Source organism: Ostreococcus tauri, assembly GCF_000214015.3.
Source record: "Ostreococcus tauri WGS project CAID00000000 data, contig chromosome 02, whole genome shotgun sequence".
NCBI lineage: Eukaryota > Viridiplantae > Chlorophyta > Mamiellophyceae > Mamiellales > Bathycoccaceae > Ostreococcus > Ostreococcus tauri.
In genome coordinates, this window is record NC_014427.2 from 298,791 (window position 1) to 310,792 (window position 12,002).

The window sequence follows — 12,002 nt, forward strand, 5'->3', positions numbered from 1 at the left end:
GCGCGGACGCGGACGCGTCGACGGACGACGCGTGGGCGGACGCGCGCGCGCGGCGGCGGCGCCGTCGACGCCGTGCGTGAAAGGAAGCGCGGCGCTCACGCGAGAGGCGTGCGTGGCGTACGTGCGAGAGGGATGTAAACCGAGGGAGATGTTTCGGTGCGTGTGCGCTGTGTTTTCGATGGGTGACGGCGGCGCGCGCGCGATGGGACGAGGGATTAGGGTGAGACGCGCGGACGCGGCGCGGGCGGAGACGAGACGGGAGCGAGGGACGACGGCGCTCGGTGTGTACGATCGGGGGGGTGATGGGGTTCGTTCGGTGGTGGTGAATGATGTCGATGCGTCGGTGCGCGTCGCGGGTGGTGAGACTGACCGGTGGGTGGATTTCGTTCGACGACGATAGGATCGGGACGGAGCACGAAAAGCTCGGGTTCGACGCGGCGACGCTGAGACGGATGGATTACCCCGTCGTTCGACACGTTCTCACGTCGCTCGTCGATCGATACGGGTGGGCGCCGATTTATGAGGGGGAGAACATCATCGGGTGCACGAAGGATAAGCAGAGCGTCACCTTGGAGCCGGGCGGACAGTTCGAGCTCTCGGGCGCGCCGCTCGAAAACCTGCGGCAGACGGATGAGGAGATTCGATGGCACATCGAAACCGTGACCGCGCTCGCGAAGGAAAAGGGGCATCAATTTATGGGTATCGGGTTCGATCCGCAGTGGAGCGTCGCGGAGACGCCGATGATGCCCAAGGGTCGGTATAAGATTATGCGCGCGTACATGCCGAAGAAGGGCACCCGAGGATTGGACATGATGTTCCGCACGTGCACCATTCAGGTGAACCTCGATTTCGAGGACGAGAGGGACATGATTCGTAAGTTTCGAACGTCATTGGCGCTTCAACCGCTCGCGACGGCGCTCTTCGCCAACTCTGGCATCGTGGACGGCGAGGACACCGGGTACGAGTCCATGCGCTCAGACGTGTGGAGAGACACGGATGACGATCGCACGGGAACGCTCTCGTGGGTCTTCGACGATGATTTCGGGTTTGAAAAGTACTGCGATTACGTCATGAACGTCCCCATGTACTTCGTGTACAGAAATGGTACCTACGTCGACGTCTCTGGGGAATCGTGGCTCGACTTCATGGAAGGGAAGCTCCCGCAACTTCCGGGCGACACGCCGTGCCTCGCCGACTGGGAGCAACACCTCACGACGGTGTTCCCGGAGGTTCGATTGAAGAGATACTTGGAGATGCGCGGTGCCGATGGCGGCTCTTTCGAGGCCATCATGGCACTTCCCGCTCTCTGGGTTGGCTTGTTGTATTCCGAAAAGGCGCTCACCGCGGCGGAAAAGCTGGTGAGCGACTGGTCCAAGGAGGAACGCGAGACGCTTCGCGTCGCCGTCACCAAGGATGGACTCTCGGCCAAGTTCAGGAATGGCACCGCCCGAGACATCGCGCGCGATATGGTTCGGCTCGCCGTGGACGGCTTGAAGGAGCGTGGGTTGGGAGAAGAGGTGTACCTCGAGTACCTTCAACAAATGGTTGACGGCGGCGCCACCGCCTCGTCTCGAACGCGCGCGCTCTTCACGAACGAGTGGAAGGGAGATCTCGCCAAGGTGTACGAGTACGCCTCGTACCCTGATGTCCTTCCCAAGTTTTAGACTTGAGTCTATTCGATTAAATATGATTGTTTGTAGCAGTACAAGAGAGAGATTAAATGCTAGGCAACGGGCTCGACGTGAGTTGCGACGCGAACCTCGCCGCCTCTCGCACGAGCTTTGACACGTCGCGAAACCTCGGGTGAGTCGCGTCCTCCATGACCTCGAATAACACGCTCTCCGTACACGTCAAGATTGCCCCCGCGCGCTCCATGCGCCGCAGCGCCACCGCTCGATCCTCCAATCGAATGCTCGACACGGCGTCCACGCACACGAAGACGTCGTCGCTCGGTCTGTCTCGCAATATATCCAAAACCGTCTGTAAAACGCACACGTGCGCCTCCAACCCCACGATCACGTGCTGGAATCTCACGTCTTGATCGTAACACCCGCGCAGGAACGCCTCGTTATCGCTCTTCCACATACTGAACCTCGTCTTCGCGTACACGCGAGTGAAGACGTCCGCGCTCTCGTTCTCCTTCGCGTCAACCATCGCTCGCTTGATCGGTTCCACCGTCGGCCCTAACTTATCCGGGACTTGTTCACTGACCATGAAGACATTTTTGTCGTGCACCATCGGCAATCCGCGAACGAGCGTGGACGCGCCCAGGGCGACGCGGTCGAATGACTTGACTGCGCCTGCAAACTTTTCCTGAACGTCGCACACCCAGAGGACGCGAACCGCGTCGGCGCCGCTGAGTCTCGCTCGCGGTGTCCGGGCGGACATCGATGCGAGCGTGGAAGTGGACGCGCGGCGAGAGGTCACGCGCGCGAGGGGACGGGTGGCGCGCGCGAGCAACATGCTCTGAGGCTCCGTCGGGACGCGACGCGCGAGGCTTTCGATCGCGGTCGTGGTGGACGTTTTCCCTCGTATAAAAAACAAAAGGACTATTGACGAGGAACGTTCCTCCCTAGATGTGTGCTAGGATGTTTGGTACATAACGGCGTCTCGGCGTCGCCGAGCGCGCGCGAGAAACTCTCGCGAGAAACTCTCGCGCGTCTCGACTCCCCTCACCCGTCGACGACCGCGTTATTAGATGAGCAACTTCTCGATCGCATCCTTCAAGTTTTGAATCTGTTGCTTCAGCTGCGAACCCTCATTCGTGGTCACCGAGCACGAGATCACCGGTCGAGAGACACCGCACGCGCGTCCGAGCGCTTGCTTGCTCGGCACGAAGACGTACGGCACATTCTTATCCTCCGCGAGCAGCGGGAGATGAAGCAAAATCTCCAACGGTTCCGTATCCGCCGCGAGCACGACAAATTCCGAGATACCGCGGTTCAGCGTCTTCGTCGCCTCGTTCGCGCCCTTTTTCAATTGCTTGTAATTCGACGCCTGCTGGACGATGTCCAGAATGGTGATCGTCAATTGCGCATCCGCGAGCGGGTACGCCTTCGGGTTCACGTCCGCCATGTCGTTATACCGCGCGCAAAAAACCTTTCAATCGATCTACGTCGCCGTCTCGCGCGCACCCGTCGTCAGTCCCTCGCCCCGCGCGCGTCTCGTCGCGAATCCAATCGATTTCCCTAATCCCTCCCCTCGATCGTCGCCCGCGCGCCCATCCGCGCGTCCTCCGTCGCGTCGTCGCGTCGCGCGAGACGATTACGGACCTCGTTCGTCGACAGCTTCACCGCTCGTGGTGTCGCGCGACGTCGTCGACGAACGGAGCTCGGCTGATTGTGCGACCGCGCGCGTCGTCGCCGCCGCCGCCGAGGCGAGGCCAGCGCCCCACGACTTTGTGTCCGAGGCGAGAGCGCCCCACGACTTTGTGTCCGAGGCGAGAGCGCCCCACGATTTTGTGTGCTTTGTCTCCATCGACGCCGTCGCCGACGCCGTCGCCGTCGACGCCGTCCGCGCCGCGCGCGATGGCGACGTCGACCGCTTCGTCGACGGCGACGCCGACGCGTCGACCCAAAGTCCGAGCGCGCGGTCGTCCGCGACGCGACGGACGCGCGACGGCGCGCGCGGTCGGTCCCGGCGGCGGTGACGCGGACACCATCGTCGGCGTCGCCACGGCGACCGCGGGCGCGGTGGGGGGGGTCGCGATCGTGCGCCTGAGCGGCCCGAACGCGTTGACGATCGCGAGCGACGTCTTCGCGGTCGGGCGGGGGGGGAAGGGCGTGGAGACGTGGGAGAGTCATCGCGCGACGTACGGACGGGTGACGGAGGCGGACGGACGGGCGATCGATGAGGCGATCGCGATCGCGTTCATCGCGCCGAGAAGTTACACGGCGGAGGATGTGGTGGAGTTGCACTGTCACGGGGGGGCGGTGTGCGTGCAGAGGACGTTGATGCGGTGTCGGGAACTCGGCGCGCGGACGGCGCGGAGAGGCGAGTTTACGTTGAGAGCGTTCTTGAACGGACGGTTGGATTTAGCGCAGGCGGAGGCGGTGCACGCGCTCGTGAGCGCGCGAACGACGGCGGGGGCGGATAGCGCGTTGGCGGCGATGCGGGGGGGGCTGACGACGCCCGTGAGCGAGGCGCGGCGGACGTGCGTCGATTTGCTCGCCGAGCTCGAGGCGCGACTGGATTTTGACGACGAGATGGTGCCTTTAGACGTCGAAGCTATCGAGAGAAAGGCGAGTGAGGCGCGGGAAAAAATTCGTGAGGTCTTGCAAACGGCCAAGCGCGGTGCCTTGCTCGAGACCGGGGTCACGGTGGCGATTTTGGGACGACCAAACGTCGGCAAATCCCGGTTGCTCAACGCGCTCACGCGAAGCGAGCGCTCTATCGTGACCTCTCGAGAGGGAACGACGCGAGACGTCGTCGAGGCGTCGATGAACGTCGCCGGTATTCCCGTCGTCCTACTCGACACCGCTGGGATTCGTAGTGAGACGGATGACGAAGTTGAGCAAATCGGCGTCGAGCGCTCGAGAGCCGCCGCCGCGGGAGCGGACGTCGTCGCTCTCGTGGTCGACGCCTCGCGAGGATGGGTGAGTGAGGATTATGATATCTGGAAGAGTGAGATTGCGGCGAACGAGCGCGCGCGCGGAGCGGCGATTCTCGTCATCAACAAGACGGATGTCGCCGACGCGGAAAACGCGACACCGCCCGCGGACGTCGTCGATAGCTTTAGTGACGTGGTTCGCATCAGCGCCGCGACGGGTGATAACCTCGTCGAGTTGGAGAGAGCACTCGCGCGCTGCATAACCGGAGACGTCGTGAACACCGAGAGCGAGTCCTGGGCGGTGAACCAGCGCCAGGCGGAGGCTTTGCACGTCGCCCTGGACTCGCTCGATCGACTCCGAGACACCATCGACGCGGACATGCCGCTGGATTTCTGGACCATCGACTTGCGCGAGGCCGCATTCGCCCTCGGCACCGTCACGGGCGAGGACGTTACCGAGGATGTCCTGGACACAATCTTTGAGCGCTTTTGTATCGGCAAGTGAGCGCGCCGGTCGCCGCGCTTCACAACGCCTCGCAGATAAATCTTGATGATGCCGCCCGCGGTGACGCTGTACACGCACACCCTGTGTCCGTACGCACATCGAGCGTCATTGGCGCTTGTCGAGAAGGGTTTATCGCCGAAAGAGTTCGAGCGACACGTCGACTTGAGCGCCAAGCCCGCGTGGTTCTTGCGCGCCTGCCCGCGCGGCCTCGTCCCGGCGATGTCCCTCGACGACGGCGACGTCATTACGGAGTCCTTGCGAATTATCACCGTCGTCGACGACGTGTTCGATCGCGGGTCGCTCACGTCGAGGGTCGGACCGCGCGAGGAGATTTTGGATTTCGTCAAGGACGCCGACGCGTACGGCGGATTCATCAGCTCTGGTCTCTCTTTCATAGGTGGTGGGTGGAGCATCCGTGGTGTTCAACCGCGATCGAGCGTGATCGACGGGTTGGAGCGGAATGTGGCACGCTTGGACTCGCTCTGCGCGAGCAGCGGAGGGGACTTTCTGTTCGGCTCGTCGCCATCAATTGCTGACATCGCAATATACCCGTTTGCCGAGCGGTTTCAGCTCGCGATGCGCGAGTTTCAGGGGTACGAACTCGGAGAATCGCAGGGAGCACAGGCGTTCGTCGTCTGGCTCGCCGCGATGGCCGCCAGAGACTCCGCAAAGGCACTCAGACCGAACGACAAAGAGTTGCTCGAGTCATGGCGACGAACAGGGAGGCTGGATTACTTTGACTACGAAACGGCGGACCGTGAGAGTCCTTGACCTAGAATTAGCTATTGTATTTATGTACTAACCTCCGTGTCAAAAGTGATGCACCGGTTCATGACTCGTGAATTCGTGGAGGGGTCTTTTTTTTCGCGTTTTTTTCTTGAGTTACAACTCAGGGCAAATCGAGGGGGTCGCAACTTTTGCAACATAAATTTATCGTGGGAGAGAAGAAGGGAGTGAGGCATGCAGATCTTCGTAGTCCAAAGTGCGCGCCACCGGATCGTTTGCGTCGTCCAAATCCAAGGAAAGATCGACAGAAATGGGTTCCTCGTGCTTGATGCCGTGCGGTAGCTTGTAATCGTTCGTCCCGTTGGCGTCGAGGATGCATTTAGTGACTGCAGTTTTGACATCCCAGCATCTCTGAAGTCTCTCGCGGTCATGATATTCATGGTATTGCTCCACCACGAGGTTCCAAAACTCGTCCTTATTGGCGGCGCTGTGTTCGATCTCACGTTCGTGCTCTTGAACGAACTTTGATAGCGACCTAAAGAAGCAGAGATCGTTCAAGTTGGTGTCCGGCGAGTTGGCCGGTTGTAACACAAATTTTATCATTGGCATTTGCTTCCCATCGATGCGCTTCCGTTCCTTTCCAGCAGCGTTTAAAGCGTCCATGCACTTCACATGAGGCCGTGCGCCATCCATCTGTACAAAGACTATGTCAAAGTCTGCCATTTTCCTATAGATGTCCGGGATCAACTTCTCGGTGACTAACTCGTAGAAGATGTCTGCGTCAACATCACAGTCTTCATCATACACGTCTCCTCGTTTGTGAAACTTGCTGTTTCGCTGCGCAACCTTTTTTTTTGCGCAGCGATACATTCCTATTCGTCCGTCGAAGTCGCCGCACGGTCGCGCAACGGCGCACAGGCCCATCACTTTTTGAACAAAACGCTTGCTCTTCGTTGGCACCCTTGTTCGCCGTTGTTGTCCTGGGTACACCTTCACCGCTCGCTTGCGCAGCATATCCCACCATTTCTCGTCAATATCGATCCATCCTACTTTTTTGCTCTTAGCTACGTTCGGGTATCGCAAGTTTTCCGTCCCCGTCCAAGTGTAATCAAGATGCTGCTTTGCCCACTCCAATCTTCTCTGCACGTCTTTAGCGCTGAGGCAAGGTACATAACGCTCGCACACTTGGCGCCAGCCAGCTGCTTTACAAAAATTATACACTGTTTTATACGCCACGCGCTTACCTGTTCTCTCCGTGAACCGCTTCGCGAGCGATTCCCACGTGAAGTAACCTTGGAGCTCTTCTGACAGATTCTCGAGCGTCTTCATGTCATCCTCCGTCAATGCACGCGGGCGCCCACTTCTCGGTCGAGAATCAACGTTTCCCTCCGCTCGCCACCGACGTAGGATCCTGTATCCATGAGGCTTGCTTATACCCCATTCCTTGCATACATCTGATACCGAGGCTTGTCCGTAACGCACGGCAAAGTGCACACACTTGGCAAAAGCAACCCTCTCCGTGTCGCTCAGTTCCCGCCCACCGCGCTCTCGCACGCCGCTTGGAGCCTTGAACGGGCTCAACAGAGGACCGAGGACTGTGCGCGAGGGTGTTTTCTCACGCTTCCGCAGCCTCTCGCTCACCGGTCGCGTGCGCGCGTCGCCGTGAACCTGCAACTTCGTCCGTCGAGGCGCGCGATTCAAACTTGATGGCGTGCGCTCTTCCTCGCCCCCTGAGCGCTCGGTGCCTGGGTTTAGCAGACCACGCGGCCAAAACATGTGAAACTTGGCACGCGAGCTCTCCGTCGCGCCCCGGGTCGATTTGTGTCGTCCGCGCGCGCGCTGGCGCGCGGAGCACGCGCGTTTCGACTTTTTTCGTCGATGGGCGTGCACACGTAGAAAAAAGGGGGAAACCCTAGGAGGGGTAAAAATTTAGCTAAATCGCTCTCGAACTTTTGCAACTTTTTTTGCGTTTTCCTATCATTTTGGAATTGACACAAAATGGAAATCATCACGCATCGGCGATTTTACGCAAATCCACACCGGGGAACTTGCATCGACGTACGGGAAATTTCAACAGCTTTCCATCGATGTACAGCATGCCTCGATATGATGCGATAACGCGTATAACAAAGCTCAGTATCATCACTTTCCGAATGGAGGTTAGTACTAACCTCCGTTGCAAAACTTTTTAGAAAATTGCCCATTATACGCGACGTCGCATCCGAGCGGGATGTGTCGCACACCGTTGGAAAGCTGTTGAAATTTCCCGTACGTCGATGCAAGTTTCTCTCTCTGAATTTGCGTGAAATCGCGGCAACGAGATGATGTCAGTTTTGCTCGATCTTCCAAATGATAGGAAAACGCGAAAAAAGTTGCAAAAGTTCGAGAGCGATTTAGCTAAATTTTTACCCCTCCTAGGGTTTTCTCCTTTTTTCTACGTGTGTACGCCCATCGACGAAAAAATTCGAAACGCGCGTGCTCCCCGCGCCAGCGCGCGCGCGGACGACACAAATCGACCCGGGGCGCGACGGAGAGCTCGCGTGCCAAGTTTCACATGTTTTGGCCGCGTGGTCTGCTAAACCCGGGCACCGAGCGCTCAGGGGGCGAGGAAGAGCGCACGCCATCAAGTTTGAATCGCGCGCCTCGACGGACGAAGTTGGAGGTTCACGGCGACGCGCGCACGCGACCGGTGAGCGAGAGGCTGCGGAAGCGTGAGAAAACACCCTCGCGCACAGTCCTCGGTCCTCTGTTGAGCCCGTTCAAGGCTCCAAGCGGCGTGCGAGAGCGCGGTGGGCGGGAACTGAGCGACACGGAGAGGGTTGCTTTTGCCAAGTGTGTGCACTTTGCCGTGCGTTACGGACAAGCCTCGGTATCAGATGTATGCAAGGAATGGGGTATAAGCAAGCCTCATGGATACAGGATCCTACGTCGGTGGCGAGCGGAGGAAAACGTTGATTCTCGACCGAGAAGTGGGCGCCCGCGTGCATTGACGGAGGATGACATGAAGACGCTCGAGAGCCTGTCAGAAGAGGTCAAAGGTTACTTCACGTGGGAATCGCTCGCGAAGCGGTTCACGGAGAGAACAGGTAAGCGCGTGTCGTGTACAACTGTATTTGAATCTTGTAAAAAAGCCGGCTGGCGCCAAGTGTGCGAGCGCTATGTACCTTGCCTGAGCGCAAAAGACGTGCAGAGAAGATTGGAGTGGGCAAAGCAGCATCTTGATTACACTTGGACGGGGACGGAAAACTTGCGATACCCGAACGTAGATAGTCGCAAAAAAGTAGGATGGATCGACATTGACGAGAAATGGTGGGATATGCTGCGCAAGCGAGCGGTGAAGGTGTACCCAGGACAACAACGGCGAACAAGGGTGCCAACGAAGAGCAAGCGTTTTGTTCAAAAAGTGATGGGCCTGCGCGCCGTTGCGCGACCGTGCGGCGACTTCGACGGACGAATAGGAATGTATCGCTGCGCAAAAAAAAAGGTTGCGCAGCGAAACAGCAAGTTTCACAAACGAGGAGACGTGTATGATGAAGACTGTGATGTTGACGCAAAACTCTTCTACGAGTTAGTCACCGAGAAGTTGATCCCGGACATCTATAGGAAAATGGCAGACTTTGACATAGTCTTTGTACAGATGGATGGCGCACGGCCTCATGTGAAGTGCATGGACGCTTTAAACGCTGCTGGAAAGGAACGGAAGCGCATCGATGTGAAGCAAATGCCAATGATCAAATTTGTGTTACAACCGGCCAACTCGCCGGACACCAACTTGAACGATCTCTGCTTCTTTAGGTCGCTATCAAAGTTCGTTCAAGAGCACGAACGTGAGATCGAACACAGCGCCGCCAATAAGGACGAGTTTTGGAACCTCGTGGTGGAGCAATACCATGAATATCATGACCGCGAGAGACTTCAGAGATGCTGGGATGTCAAAATTGCAGTCACTAAATGCATCCTCGACGCCAACGGGACGAACGATTACAAGCTACCGCACGGCATCAAGCACGAGGAACCCATTTCTGTCGATCTTTCCTTGGATTTGGACGACGCAAACGATCGGGTGGCGCGCACTTTGGACTACGAAGATCTGCATGCCTCACTCCCTTCTTCTCTCCCACGATAAATTTATGTTGCAAAAGTTGCGACCCCCTCGATTTGCCCTGAGTTGTAACTCAAGAAAAAAACGCGAAAAAAAAGACCCCTCCACGAATTTACGAGTCATGAACCGGTGCATCACTTTCCGAATGGAGGTTAGTATAAATTTATCCCGCGCGCGAATGGCTACGCAAGCTCGTTTCTGGTTGGAACCTGGCCTGTCAGTCAAGGCCTGTCAGTCTTGAATACTGAACCTTCAGCAGATAGGAACCAAGCGAGTGAGCGCGACCTGCAAAGATAGATATTGCGCAGCAGCACGGAACGTGTGATTTCTGCGCGTACTTTCGTGTGTGGTGTAGACGGATACGGAGTGAGCACAAGTTAATGAGCGCCAGGCTCAGAACGCCTTGGTTTCGCACGGATGCTGGCGTTGCGCGCCGACGAGATGTACAGGAGAGATCTCGTTGGCGTACGCGCCTGACCCCTCGAAGTATTATTCTAGTGAGAGCCGAAACTGGCGAAATATCGCCGAAGAGTCTAGCTTCAGTAGTGAGCTCGTTTCAAGCAGTGCGTCTATATCTTCATCTCAGCTGCCGCATCGCTCAAGTGCTGAAAGGTCCCTGATCCAATGCAAAGATACCGGCAGTTGCTCTTCATGGCGAAAACCCTTACACCTGTACAGGCGGTAAGAATACCACGCCTCTCCCAACATGCCTACTAACAGTGCTTGCAGGAAAGACTGTGTGACATGTACAAGGTCCGTATTCTTTCTATGAACGTATTCTTTTCTATGAACTCGGTACTCACAGGAACTTGCAGGTTCCAGGCTGTGTTTCGCAGGTGTTACATCATTTTGCTAGAATTTTTCCTCCTATCTAAAGGTTTTGAAAGGTCTGGATAATTCCGTCGCTCAAAGACGGCCTGGTGTACTACGACGCGGAGTCTGACGCACTGCTGACCAAAGGTCTAGCTGCTCTACTAATAAAGGCTCTCAGCGGTAACTCGCCAGAAGAAATATCTAGTGTGACGCCAAATTTCATCGCTGACCTCGGTCTGAAAAGCGCACTTACACCCTCCAGAACAAATGGCCTGCTCAACATGCTCAGCCTCATGCAAAACCAAGCAAGAAGTTTCCTATGAATTTCAGCGGAACTTACGTGCGCCCAACGGGTTTGTCGACGGGGGTGATCAACGAGCCTTGTAATTGAAGGGCGTAGCAACCGCATGCATATTTACCTGCGGACACATTGAGAAAGAGAAACGTCAAAGCTCGGGAAGTGTACCTAGGTGCAACCACTTCCCTACCCAAGACGCATTTTCGTCGCTTAAAAGCGATACAACACTACGAAGACGTATTTAGTACGAGAGTAGGAGGGCACGTTACACTTACCCAGAATAGCTTGTTGTAGTACATTCTGAAACGCGTTCCCGATCGTCTTTCAGAGCTAAGTGTTGACAGTTTTCGCAACCATCCTCGATAAACTTAACGAGCTCAGCATAAAGATGTGCTCAAACGTATGGTAAGTAGTCACCTGATCGAAAGTTTTGACGAGCTTGCACCCGATACAAGCGCGAGACCTCTTGTCGCTGTGAGTCGGGGGTGAGATGAAGTTTGCATCGACAGTCGCGGGCGGGCGGGCTTCCATATTGTCCAGCGCGTCTGGTGATCTCGTTGAATAAGACCTGTTAGGCTGTAGGTCAATAATATTCCACGCGATTCAGATGCGACGTGACCACACGCGGGGCACGCTTGCACACTGGTCCAAGGAAGCTTCGCGGTCACATTATGTGACTCACATATTTTTGAGTCAAAAATTTTGACCGGACCGTCTAGGGGACCGGGTCCCCTAGTAGGGGTGCTTGGGCTGGTATGGAGCTTTTTTTGTACCAGTGTACCAGAGTACCAGTAGTTTGTATTGGCAAACAGTTTTGTACCAGAACAAGTATGGCTCCGCGGGTCGCCATCGCATATTGTAGTGAACATTCGCCTATCCGTTTACAAAACCCGCTCGATGACGCTCGATGCAGAGCGACTGGACGCAGCGTGCGTTGAGTATGACGTTAGGCTCCGCACACAACACATAGCGTCGCAACGCGAACGCCTCGAACGCGGCGCGAGCGGCG

At 56.9% G+C, this 12,002-nt stretch overlaps 9 protein-coding genes across 9 annotated transcripts; 5 read left to right on the plus strand and 4 right to left on the minus strand.

The window, feature by feature from the left end:
- OT_ostta02g01190 (Glutamate--cysteine ligase, plant) lies at nucleotides 1–1,664 on the plus strand (the record flags this gene model as incomplete). The annotated part of the gene is made up of 2 exons (XM_022985010.1): nucleotides 1–156; nucleotides 401–1,664. Coding segments are annotated over 2 exons (1,420 nt in total), but the record flags the coding sequence as incomplete, so codon positions are not given.
- A 52-nt stretch (nucleotides 1,665–1,716) lies between these two features.
- On the minus strand, nucleotides 1,717–2,388 carry OT_ostta02g01200 (Isochorismatase-like; the record flags this gene model as incomplete). The annotated part of the gene is made up of 1 exon (XM_022985011.1): nucleotides 1,717–2,388. One exon carries the CDS (start codon nucleotides 2,386–2,388, stop codon nucleotides 1,717–1,719), a length of 672 nt encoding a protein of 223 aa, XP_022840705.1.
- Nucleotides 2,389–2,694: 306 nt separating this feature from the next.
- Nucleotides 2,695–3,075, minus strand: OT_ostta02g01210 (Ribosomal protein L7Ae conserved site; the record flags this gene model as incomplete). The annotated part of the gene is made up of 1 exon (XM_022985012.1): nucleotides 2,695–3,075. The coding sequence occupies one exon, from the start codon at nucleotides 3,073–3,075 to the stop codon at nucleotides 2,695–2,697; it is 381 nt and encodes a 126-aa protein (XP_022840706.1).
- A 452-nt stretch (nucleotides 3,076–3,527) lies between these two features.
- OT_ostta02g01230 (tRNA modification GTPase MnmE domain 2) lies at nucleotides 3,528–5,054 on the plus strand (the record flags this gene model as incomplete). The annotated part of the gene is made up of 1 exon (XM_003074847.2): nucleotides 3,528–5,054. One exon carries the CDS (start codon nucleotides 3,528–3,530, stop codon nucleotides 5,052–5,054), a length of 1,527 nt encoding a protein of 508 aa, XP_003074895.2.
- A 48-nt stretch (nucleotides 5,055–5,102) lies between these two features.
- Nucleotides 5,103–5,825, plus strand: OT_ostta02g01240 (Glutathione S-transferase, N-terminal; the record flags this gene model as incomplete). The annotated part of the gene is made up of 1 exon (XM_003074848.2): nucleotides 5,103–5,825. The coding sequence occupies one exon, from the start codon at nucleotides 5,103–5,105 to the stop codon at nucleotides 5,823–5,825; it is 723 nt and encodes a 240-aa protein (XP_003074896.2).
- Nucleotides 5,826–5,984: 159 nt separating this feature from the next.
- Nucleotides 5,985–7,556, minus strand: OT_ostta02g01245 (Transposase, Tc1-like; the record flags this gene model as incomplete). The annotated part of the gene is made up of 1 exon (XM_022985013.1): nucleotides 5,985–7,556. The coding sequence occupies one exon, from the start codon at nucleotides 7,554–7,556 to the stop codon at nucleotides 5,985–5,987; it is 1,572 nt and encodes a 523-aa protein (XP_022840707.1).
- Nucleotides 7,557–8,334: 778 nt separating this feature from the next.
- OT_ostta02g01247 (Transposase, Tc1-like) lies at nucleotides 8,335–9,906 on the plus strand (the record flags this gene model as incomplete). The annotated part of the gene is made up of 1 exon (XM_022985014.1): nucleotides 8,335–9,906. One exon carries the CDS (start codon nucleotides 8,335–8,337, stop codon nucleotides 9,904–9,906), a length of 1,572 nt encoding a protein of 523 aa, XP_022840708.1.
- Nucleotides 9,907–10,262: 356 nt separating this feature from the next.
- OT_ostta02g01250 (Fe-S metabolism associated domain, SufE-like) lies at nucleotides 10,263–11,018 on the plus strand (the record flags this gene model as incomplete). The annotated part of the gene is made up of 5 exons (XM_003074851.1): nucleotides 10,263–10,445; nucleotides 10,495–10,563; nucleotides 10,612–10,635; nucleotides 10,698–10,718; nucleotides 10,770–11,018. 5 exons carry the CDS (start codon nucleotides 10,263–10,265, stop codon nucleotides 11,016–11,018), a joined length of 546 nt encoding a protein of 181 aa, XP_003074899.1.
- Nucleotides 11,019–11,031: 13 nt separating this feature from the next.
- OT_ostta02g01260 (Transcription initiation Spt4-like) lies at nucleotides 11,032–11,524 on the minus strand (the record flags this gene model as incomplete). The annotated part of the gene is made up of 4 exons (XM_003074853.1): nucleotides 11,032–11,114; nucleotides 11,162–11,220; nucleotides 11,269–11,360; nucleotides 11,411–11,524. The coding sequence occupies 4 exons, from the start codon at nucleotides 11,522–11,524 to the stop codon at nucleotides 11,032–11,034; spliced, it is 348 nt and encodes a 115-aa protein (XP_003074901.1).
- Nucleotides 11,525–12,002: the final 478 nt, after the last annotated feature.